Source organism: Rhododendron vialii, chromosome 6a (assembly GCF_030253575.1).
Source record: "Rhododendron vialii isolate Sample 1 chromosome 6a, ASM3025357v1".
In the NCBI taxonomy this organism is placed as follows: domain Eukaryota; kingdom Viridiplantae; phylum Streptophyta; class Magnoliopsida; order Ericales; family Ericaceae; genus Rhododendron; species Rhododendron vialii.
Window position 1 is genome coordinate 34,788,200 of NC_080562.1, and position 11,243 is coordinate 34,799,442.

Here is an 11,243-nt window from a genome sequence, read left to right on the forward strand (position 1 = left end):
ATTAACACTGGGCTCCCACTGGATTCATGTAAGTGGTCCTGTGAATAATTTTACCATTTGTTGTGGTTTCTTTTTTTGAAATTGAGGCCGCCTGTTAATTTTGTCGTTTGTTGTGGCTACATAAGCCACGGGTGCTTATGCTTGAAAGTATATTCCGAAAAAATCTTGAATTATTAAAGTTTATGAGAATAGAAATTGAGAACAAAAAAAAAAAAATGGAGATCGAAAACAAAGAGTCCAGTTAAATTTTTTTTATTCAAGTCACAATACAACAAATTATTACATGGTATGAGATCATCTCTTTTTAAGATTCTCTCGGTTGATAATCTGATGCATAAATTCATTGGCTCTACTAAAAACGAGGATTTTTTTTTATCATGTCTTTTAATTTCTAGTCTAAATATCTATTCACAGTTTTTAGTGTCATTTGGTCGTTCGAAGAGTCATTGAGTCATTCAAAAAGTCTACCTAGTTTTCTGTAGTCAAAGTAATTGTTTTCATTTAATTCTTACTTCGAAAATCGAAGTTTATTTTTCCTATGCTTGGAGGGATGTTCCAAGTGTGCCTATAAATTAGGTTGCTATGAATGAAATCATTAGAGAGAGTGTGTTTGAATTAAAATAGCCTTTGGCTTGTGAGAAGATTTATCTTCTTGTAACTCTTATCTATCGGTGGATTCCGACAGGTGGCGAGTTCCCCGTTTCTGTATCTCTTAGGTGGATTCCTTAGAGTGGTGAGTGGTCCCCAGCCCTGTATCCCTCGTTAAACCCTCGGGTGGTGTCAATCTGTATCCCGTTGGTTCCCTAACTTGGGTGGTGAGCTTTATCCGTTTTTTCCCTTTTATCCTCTTTTTTACTTTTCTTCAATCCCATTTGCAAAATCCGGCGTCAAATTGGTATCAGAGCTTTGGGTTCAATGGCAAGTTATTGTTGCTCGCAATTTCAAACAACGCCGGATAAAATCTTTTCAGACAAGGATTCTTCTTCTTCACTACCAATAGTGGATTGGAATTTGCCTCCAGTTTATGATGAGTACACCGAAGACGGGTTCTTGATCATATACGATAACCAGAATTCTATTCCTATGAATTTTGATTCTAAGGCATCACTTTCATTGTGCTTTGATGAGGTAGGCAATGCCCAAAATTTGTTTGCACGGGGGCAAGGGTTGATTCTGATGAAGAGCTGTAAACAAGTTCTTAAACTACACAAGGGTGATTGTGCAATGGGGATTCTTAATTATCTTGCTAGAAAGCCGCTTTGCTCACCTGAATTGGTTGTGGTTACACTTGACGTGGCAGGAGTTGGTAGGGCCAACACTATTGAAAAGAAACTTCTTGGTCCACCTTCAACCAGAAGTTCTGAGCTCAATATGGTTAATGAGATTATTGATGTGAAAGTTAAAGTAGAAGTTTTGTGGAAAAAAAGAAAAAAAGGAAGTGAATGCAATGGCAAAGAAGTCGGTGAAGATTCGAGGGCGAATCTTTTTCAACCAAGGGAGAATGATGCAGAAATTCATTGGCTCTACTAAAAACGAGGATTTTTTTTTATCATGTCTTTTAATTTCTAGTCTAAATATCTATTCACAGTTTTTAGTGTCATTTGGTCGTTCGAAGAGTCATTGAGTCATTCAAAGAGTCTACCTAGTTTTCTGTAGTCAAAGTAATTGTTTTCATTTAATTCTTACTTCGAAAATCTAAGTTTATTTTTCCTATGCTTGGAGGGATGTTCCAAGTGTGCCTATAAATTAGGTTGCTATGAATGAAATCATTAGAGAGAGTGTGTTTGAATTAAAATAGCCTTTGGCTTGTGAGAAGATTTATCTTCTTGTAACTCTTATCCATCGGTGGATTCCGACAGGTGGCGAGTTCCCCGTTTCTGTATCTCTTAGGTGGATTCCTTAGAGTGGTGAGCGGTCCCCAGCCCTGTATCCCTCGTTAAACCCTCGGGTGGTGTCAATCTGTATCCCGTTGGTTCCCTAACTTGGGTGGTGAGCTTTATCTGTTTTTTCCCTTTTATCCTCTTTTTTACTTTTCTTCAATCCCATTTGCAAAATCCGGCGTCATAATCTTTAATCTTCTTAAGTGACGCAAAATAGGATTCATCACGGTCTCACTTGAAGAACTTAGCAAACTATTGTGTAAATCTCGTTTTGTTTATCATCCCATAAAAAAACCCAATGGATTAGAAATACACGATAAGTATCTGACCGTCCATTCTCTTAAATACTTATTGTGCATTTCTCCTTCTAGAAAAAAGTTATATTCAGGTGATTGTAAAGTGATGTCCGATCGACCAATCTTACATTGATATGAATCATGAGTGAAGAATATAATGAGGCCTACGAAATGAATAGCTCAAATTGTCAAGTAAAATCACTAAGTAATTGTTATGTGCCATATGAATGAAGATCACTGAAGAGAACATTACATGAGAGATCCAGACTCATCCTCGTATTCCCTAGAGTTTTGGAATCTTATCAACTTATCAGGTCTATCACTAGCCCTATTGGAAGGGAGTCATAATCACTGGTCTGGTAGTTCTTAATGATTTCTCACGTTTAAGCACTTTAAAGCACTCAAAAAAAAAAAAAAAACAAAAAAAAAGAACTTATAGTGGGGAGGTTTAGACTTGAAGAAAAAGATTCACATGGTAGCTTGGACACAAAATAACTCAAGATAAGAAGTGTGGTGGTCTGGGTATAAGAAGCATCAAAGAAATGAATGAATCATTGCTTTTTTAAAGTGGTGGTGGAGGTATGGTATTGGTACAGAAAAGCAAGATCTTTGGAGAAAAGTCATCAAGGCAAAGTATAACATGGTAGAGGGTGATTGGATTCCTAATTTGGAAATAAACAACAAAGTGCAAAATTCAGTCAAGGCAACCACAAATGTATTCCAATTACTTGGAAAATGTTGGGATAAAAGAGGGCAGTGGCAATTGATCAGTCTTATTCTGGAAAGATGCATGGCTAAGTAAACCTTCTTTAGCCATAACCTTCCCTGCTCTGTTCAGAATTATTTCCAACACAGAGGAATTGCTTAGCGAAGTTTCTTCAAAGAAAGGCATCCACTCAACAATGGGAATTTCAGTTCAGAAGGAGGTTATACGAAATTGGGAAAAGGAATCACAGGATGAGCTTCAGGAATTATTGGACACGTGTCGTGGTTAAACAATGAAGGTAGCCATGACCTTCTAATTTGGAAGAGGGATTGTTCAAACGAATTCACTGTCAAATCCATGTATGAGCTGTCCAGATCTCAACCTCATGGTAACAGTACTGAAGCAATATATGTACTCATCCGGAACAATATTGTAGTGCCCTATAGGCCGGGTTCAATGTTTTGGATGGTTGGTGAACCTTACAAGAGTCAAAACTGCAGATTTCCTGTGAAGGATTGGAATTATTCACAGTGTTGAATTCTGTGGCACTTCCCTTGAATCCTTAGATCATATGCTGTTGCATTGCGATCGTGTCTGGGAGGTATGGGCAAATATACTGAGCTGGTGGGGTGTGCAATGGGTAGCACCCACATAGTTCCACTTAACTTTTTTTAAAAGTTAGCATTTTGTTCTTATTTAATTTTTTTTTTACATTTGTTAGTTTTGAGCCAATTTTATTTGTTAGTTTTGAGCCAATTTTTTTGTGGATTATTGATTCTTCTCGTCAAGACAAATCAATATAAGGACTCAAGCCGTTGTTGGTTATAGGCCTGGATTCTTACTTGAGTATAGACCCAATCCTCGCCGTTATCTGCATGAAGCTATGTTTTAGTAGACTCAATTGTGTGGCTATATCAGGAAGCCCTAGCTAGCTTCTTCCACTGCACCAAGCAGCGGCCCCTAAGTGTTCCCCAAGGTAGAATAGCAGCTGAAGAAAGTATAAATGGAACGAAGAAGAAAGAATTAGGCTAGACTTTTCTTCCCATCCTTTTGCATTATGTATTATGTATTATGTTATGTATCTTAGAACCTAGTCTGTTGGACTAGGAACTCTATCTTTGATATGACAAACCTAGAAGCCGAAGATATGCGCTGGACAATGCCCCTAGGAAACAACATGCCTCAACTATTTTTACCAATGTCATCTTAGCCTTTTACATTGGGTTCCTTCAAATAGCTGGAAGTTGCTGCAAGTGTTGTTTTAGATTTCTGTCACAAAGGATTCATTAAATTGCAGAATGCAAGCTCCACTTTGCCGATCTGATTTATCGTAATTCAGTAAGCACTGAAAAATCCTACCATCTATATAAAATCAAGAGTGCTTTGAGATTTTTGTCCCGTCAAACGGATTAAACATAATTTCCAAGTCAAATTTTCGATAGTTAGTTTCTTAAAGTGTTCGACCCAGTATCTCAATACAAAAGTACAAAAGAGACTTTTGTTTATTGGTGTTCACAGAACTTGAATCATTGTCGTCATATTGACAATTTTTATAATTAAGCCATAACTGTCGATTTGTTTGTTGATCATTTTCCCATCAACTCACAATAAATTAGTCAAATAGTCTTTTATGTTTTATCATGTGGACTGTACTATTGTAGCTTGGTATGTATTGCATAAATCAATTTGATACAGTTTTATCAATCCTGAAAAGTTTATGTAACCACTCCTCCGTACATCGTGTAAAGGCACACCGTTTCGTACGTATGTATGAAAAAGGAGCACATAGGTTTTCACATCAAGGGTGTTGTGTGTGGCTTCAATTGGGGAAGCAACTAGAATTCGTCTGGAAGGGGCTAAGGATCGTCCGGATGATTACAAGTGACTGGAAAAAACTGAAGTTGCAGGATCTCTCATCCGGACGGCAGTCAAGTCCCTCCGGATGGTCACGCCGCTAGGGGACACTAATTATACTCGTTTCTCCAGTTTTAATGTTGAGCACTTCTATGGTGAGAAAAACCAATTAAGCAGAGTGACGCAATTGACAGGAGATTGGTGCTTATAATCCTTATTGATTATAGTGGAAGATCCGACCATTCTCCCCTAGAGCAAATACGAAGTCTGTATATCGAACCATGTAATTGTAAATCATGTGTTCTTGTGTGATTGTTTCTTGTTTGCCTTGCTTTCGTTCATATGTATTGTCCGTGTTATAGATCGAATCATTGTGTCTTCCCCATATAGTTACAACAAAATGGTATCAGAGCCCCAAGTTAGGAATTCAATCTAGGTTACAATAAAGATGTCGAATAGTACTTATCCAAAAAAAAAAAGATGTCGAATAGCATGTGTGAGGTGGTGAAATTCACCGGAAAAAATTTCTCCCTCTGTCAACGGTAGATGAAGGATCTGTTGTTGGTCCAATATTAAGGGGTCTCAAAGGCTTTACTCGAGAAGGCGAAGAAGCTTGAGAATACGAAACACGAGGATGGGAACGAACTTGACGCTAGGACTAGGTTATGGTACGGTAGTGTGCACCGTAGATGTTGTCAGAAGTTTGAGAGCTTTCTCTGAACAACCCTCAACTTCAAGCCACAAAAAGGGTGAATAAATTTGAACTCATAAAAATTGGGATCGTTTCAGCCCCTTCCCCAAAGAAACCATGAAACGCCAGCCTCCTCTTCCTCTACCCTGTGCCGGTAACTTCGGTGTCGTCGCTGGCCAGCCATCTCTGGTGGCCGTCCCTTTCTTTCCGTTTCCTGATTGGGATTCTGCTTCGTGAGTTGCTTCGTGGCCTCGTAGGTTGACGTCTGAGCTGATGCTGCAATCTGTGTCGCCTTTCTGATATTTCACTTCTTTTCACGCCGATCGCTGCCATTTCCTGCCTAACCTCCATTGCCGTACATCTGGTGGCTCGAGGATCTCTGTTCTGCTCCGTCAACGCGGGCATCTGTTTGCCTTGTTTTGGGTATTCTGATTTGAACCGTTCTTCAGGCGGCTGGGACCATATTTTATTTGCCATTTATGGTTTTTGCTTTTTGTTTGTCTTCTGCTGTGACTTCTGAGAGTGGGTGGCTGTAATGGATAAGAATTGTGGTGTTGATGTTGAAGAGGAAAGAAGAATAATAATGATTCTATAACTATGTATGCGGTTAATCTCCTGATGGATATGGATGTGGCTTGGCTTCGGCATTTAACAGTAATGGGAAGGTGATCGATGTATAAATTCGGGTCAAAAGGAATCTCAGTTACAATACCAATTTTGGGTTCGTTAACAGTGCAAATATACCGACCAATATATATGTCACTCGTGCTTCCAATTGCGATTGACAGTGAAACATGCGTGGGAACAGATCCCTTATTTATTTGGGGAAGGGGTTTAAATGATTAGCTATCCAGTGCTTGAAATTAAAAGTTGCATAACAGGTTCAATGAGGAATATTCATAAGAGTGCTTGAAATTAAGAGTTGCATAACAGGTTTAAATGATTAGCTAGCAAAACTGCAAATTGGAACCTTAATGAGGAATATTCATAAGAGTGGCGTCATAATATTCGATATTTTCTAAATGAACATCATGTACAATGGGAAATGGATGACAAAGATAGAGACCACCAAACCTACTGAGTTTTGCTCTGCCGGTATGACTCGGATGATTCCTGCTACTCAGATTTGTTTTAATGTGCAATAAGTGTAAAGTGAAAAAAAAATCAAGTAAAGTAGCAAGAATCTCAAATCATGGAAAAAACATGATTGAATCCATATCCAAAAGTACTAACTTAATTAAAAAGAGGTAAGAACGGTTATTTGATTAAATCAAGCATTCGGAGAATAAATAAAGAGTCTGCAAATACTTACTACGAAACATGAGGTTTCATTCTCTACCCTAGCCTAGAATATTTAGGCCCCGTTCCAGAACACCTTATTAAAAAATAAGTACTTATTTCATATTTTCAAACTCAAAAATAATGTAAATAAAAAATAAATTTTCAATTTTTTTTACACCGTATTAAAGATCTCAATGAGATCTATCAAATAAGATCCATATTGATTGAAAAATTATATGCGTAAGCACATAATTTTTGAACTTAAAATTGCCTTACTAAAAAATAAGTACTTATTTACCTTTCCGGAACGGAGCCTTAGCCTCTCATGGACTAATAACAGTTGAAGCTCCTTTTTTCACTGTAAACACTGCCATATATACCTCGGTATCAATATTTCAGCAATTTTGCTATCAGTAGAGACCCAAATCCCGACCTTCAGCCCGATCCCACGTGGAAAGGTAAGAGGTCCACTCCTCTACAGCCCTGTTCTCAAAATTCAAAAATTCCCAAATTTTGAAATCGTGAAATCCTCTCTCTCTCTGTCTGAGAACACAACACCATATCCTCTCTTCTCTCTCGACCCACCACCACCGATGGGCACCCTAAACTCCCCCACCACCACCACGATCTCCTCTCTTCTCTCTCCTCCGTGATCACACTCTCCTCTCGTCGGCCGTCGCAACACCAACACGAGCAACCCCAAACCCGCCCCTACCACCAACGATGGGCAACCCCAAACCCGGCCCCTACCACCACCGACGCACCACCACCATCTCTCTCTCACAGGTATCTCTCTCTCACTTCCCTCGCCACGAATCTACGTGTGATTCTTTCACTAATGAGCACACGCGAAAAAATTAGGGGTTTTTTTTTTTTTTTTTTTCAGATTTCATAAAATTGGGGTTTTTATATTTGGGTTTTCGATTCTGATAGTTGTGGTTGCCCACCTGTTGAGTGACTAAATTGGTTTTGGGTGTCGATTTTGTTGATTGAGAAAATTTCGGTTCTTTGTTGAGTGACTAAATTGGTTTTGGGTGTCGATTTTGTTGATTGAGAAAATTTCGGTTCTTCTGTTGATGGTAGTGACTGGTTTGGCCCTTATGAGCTTCTCAACTTCACTCTTCTTGGACCCTACTCATTTGGTAAGTACTCCAGCTGAGAACTTTTTCGTGATTGAATTTAAGTATTATGGACCCCCATTTTTTGAGAATCCTATTCCAATAGCTCTTTTTGTGGTTAATTGAAGTTTCAAGAAACCATTGCTATTGAAAACCATTTTTGTCTGTGGACTTCGGAAGAGGATTCTGGCAGCCACCCAAGTAGTTCAATTTATGGCTTGTCTGAGTTGTTTTTGCTTATATTTATGTACACACAATCATTTGCTCAAGTGACTAGGTTGTACTTTGACTACACGGTTGGGGCTGTATTGCTGCAGATTTTTTGTGCAAGTTGAGATTTAAGAGGGCTCAAGGACCCAAATATAGTTAAGAGAACATATCGGCCAAATGCGTACGGTATGTGCTTGGTTTTGCGAGGGGATTGCTTGACTAAACTGGATAACTTGTATCTTTGAGAATCAAAACTGGACATATGCTTATTCTTTTCTAGCCATCTAAATTTCACGTCTTTTCATGGAATGTTTCTATAGGCACTCCTGAACTAAAGAAAAACTAGGCACTTCCTATTGTTCTCTTCTCTTGCTGAATTCTTTTGGGAAAATAACCTGACTTCACATTTCTGTTATTGAATTGATCATCCGGACTCAATCTGGTAATTAGCTCCAATGTATCATTGGGAATCTTAGTTTCTTCCTTAGCCTTATTGGCCACGTTTTTCTGAATTTATGTTCATACCTTGGTAACTTGGTTTGAAAGCATAATTAGTTGGTATGGAGATCAATTGCTGGAGGCTACGTGGCCATGGATTTATTAGATGTGGCTTGTGAGGAGATCCTGAATACAAAATAAAGTTTACCAATTTTAAAATAGACAAATCTTTAGATTGGTTGTTGTAAAGCACATAATGTATCTATTCTCAAGGACTTAAATTCTAGTTCAATTTAAGTTCTCTAGTGGATACTATTTTGTAATTCCGAAGAGGGAATTTGTTCTATGAATATAAGTCTCATTTATACTTCTATTGATAGAGAATTTGCATATCCTTATGTGCCTAATTATATGAGTTTGACATTAGAGTTATCTAGTTTGATTCGGCAATTTGACTTTGTTTTGTTAACTTTCTAATTAAATGAATCATATGTCTTTGTTTCAGCAATTATCGATGTACCAATGTACTTCAGGCACAAGACGTACGTGCAATGACCTGCAGCGATTATCAATGTACCAATGTACTTCAAACACAAGACGTACGTGCAATGACCGGTTGATAGAGGCTCAAGACATACGTGCAATGACTGGTTGATACGGAAGAAATGTTTATCGTCTTTTAGCTGTAAATATATTTGTGATAGGTTTTTTTTTTTTGTGAGGGATTGATGATGGATGAGTAAGACAATGCAACAAAATTGCTTGTCTTTGTTTAAATATTTAGATAGAGTTGGGAAATTAGTCTCTTTGGATAGTCACATGCATTTGTAAAATTGCTTCTGTAGGTAGTTAGGAATAACAGTCAGCGTGGGATGTATTTGAATTCTTTTGTAATTGATTTGGTTGGAACTATTCTGTGCTGTGTGAAAGAGTTACGATACAAGTATTGAAATATTGGCAATAAACAGTGTACAATTTTCAGTTTTCCGCTGCAATTAATTCTTTTCATGCGAGGGCAATACTATTTTTTCTTGTATTGCATGATGAGGTCTTGAGGAGCCTCCCAATGAGCTATCGTCAACAGCCAAGACATGAAATTAAGAATCTCTGGCTAGACCCATTTGCTCCAGGAGAAACAAATGATGCTTTTTTTTTTTCTTTCAGGTATCAAAGATTCCAAGTTATAGGACACAACACTATACGGATATGCGATATGGATACACCAACATGACAGGATATAGGTATAGGGCACGTTACGAATACACTGACACGATACGGTATAGGACACGATACCGACATAGGACACAATACGGACATGCAATACGGATACGTCGACACAACAAGATACATGTATAGGACATGTTACGAATACGCCAACACGATACAAATATGCGATACGGATACGCCGACACGACATGATATAGGTATAGGACACATTACGAATACGCCGACACGATACGGTATAAGACACGATACAGACATAGGACACAATAGGGATATGCAATACGGATACGTCGACACGACATGATACATGTATAGGACACGTTACGAATACGCCGATACAATAAGGATACGCGATACGGATATGCCAACACGACATGATACAGGTATAGGACACGTTACGAATACGCTGACACGATATAGTATAAGACACAATACGAATATGTGATACGGATACACCGATACGACAGGATACAGGTATAGGACACGTTATGGATACGCTGACATGACACACATAATAGTTCCATTTCATAACAGAGATTCCAACTTAATTTGCTCAGTCATTGATTGCACGCACGCTCTCTCTCTCTCTCTGCAACAACTTTAATTTGCTTAGTCATGAGTATGGACTTGAATTCAGGATCCATGAATATGGAAAACTCAAGCAAATTCAATACAATCAAAATATGCAAAAAGGCGTGAATCAAATTTACACAATGAACGAATTTGGAGAAATCAAAATACATTGATATGAACGAATTTACATAATTGGAAATCATGCACTCGAGTTTTGACACTAAATTTGACTGATAACTTTCCACTCATGCTTCTGCCATCTCCTCACGCTTTTGCCAAAAAAGTAGCAACATCAAAAGCGGATTCATCTACAGCATTAGCCCATGCTTCAATGAAGCAAAGCTTGGGGCATATACCACACCAAAAAACTGCATTCCACCAACAAAATACAGCAATTACAAAACCAAAAAACTACAATTTCAACACCAAAATGATGCAAAAGTAGCAACATGATATTTCACAAAAGTGGACGCTAGTCATTTGTTTCACATCCTTCATTTGTTTCATATCATGTCTTGTATCTCAAATGCATCATTCCATCCCTGAAGTTATCAACATGCACAAAAAAAGAAAGACAACAAAAACAAACCAAGTCAAATCAAAATATGGAGAGAGAGAGAGAGAGAGAGAGAGAGAGAGAGAGAGAGAGAGAGAGAGAGAGAGAGAGAATCCTAGTTAAACTTATAAATCAATAAAAGTAGGAAGTCTTAGAGCGAAACTTACTATAATCATGTTCCAAATCATATGGAGATTCATTAAGGTCATAGCTCCACGTACCAAGATATCCTACACTTGCCTGAGATGGCTGAAATCATAACCAATTGAAATGATAGTAACATGAAAAAAATTACAAATTGAAAAGGCTCGATGTAATGCAAATGAAGTCATACTTACAGTAACGTTTCCACTCTCTTGCATGACAATCTCGTGAAATCCCGTAGCATGAGTGTTGACTTCCACATCCTAAAGCGA

The 11,243-nt window shown here is 38.1% G+C and overlaps 1 protein-coding gene and 1 long non-coding RNA gene across 2 annotated transcripts; one reads left to right on the forward strand and one right to left on the reverse strand.

Annotated features, from left to right (window-relative positions):
• Window positions 1–6,024: 6,024 nt before the first annotated feature.
• On the forward strand, window positions 6,025–9,459 carry LOC131328668 (uncharacterized). Its single transcript, XM_058361583.1, has 5 exons — window positions 6,025–6,092; window positions 7,108–7,166; window positions 7,257–7,494; window positions 7,792–7,850; window positions 8,980–9,459. Exons 1-5 carry the CDS (start codon window positions 6,025–6,027, stop codon window positions 9,027–9,029), a joined length of 474 nt encoding a protein of 157 aa, XP_058217566.1. The 3' UTR covers window positions 9,030–9,459.
• Window positions 9,460–10,399: 940 nt separating this feature from the next.
• LOC131328956 (uncharacterized) lies at window positions 10,400–11,236 on the reverse strand. Its single transcript, XR_009200585.1, has 3 exons — window positions 11,166–11,236; window positions 10,995–11,076; window positions 10,400–10,813 (listed from the first exon to the last, which is right to left on the reverse strand). It is a non-coding gene; the product is annotated as an uncharacterized LOC131328956 (long non-coding RNA).
• Between the last annotated feature and the right edge of the window lie 7 nt (window positions 11,237–11,243).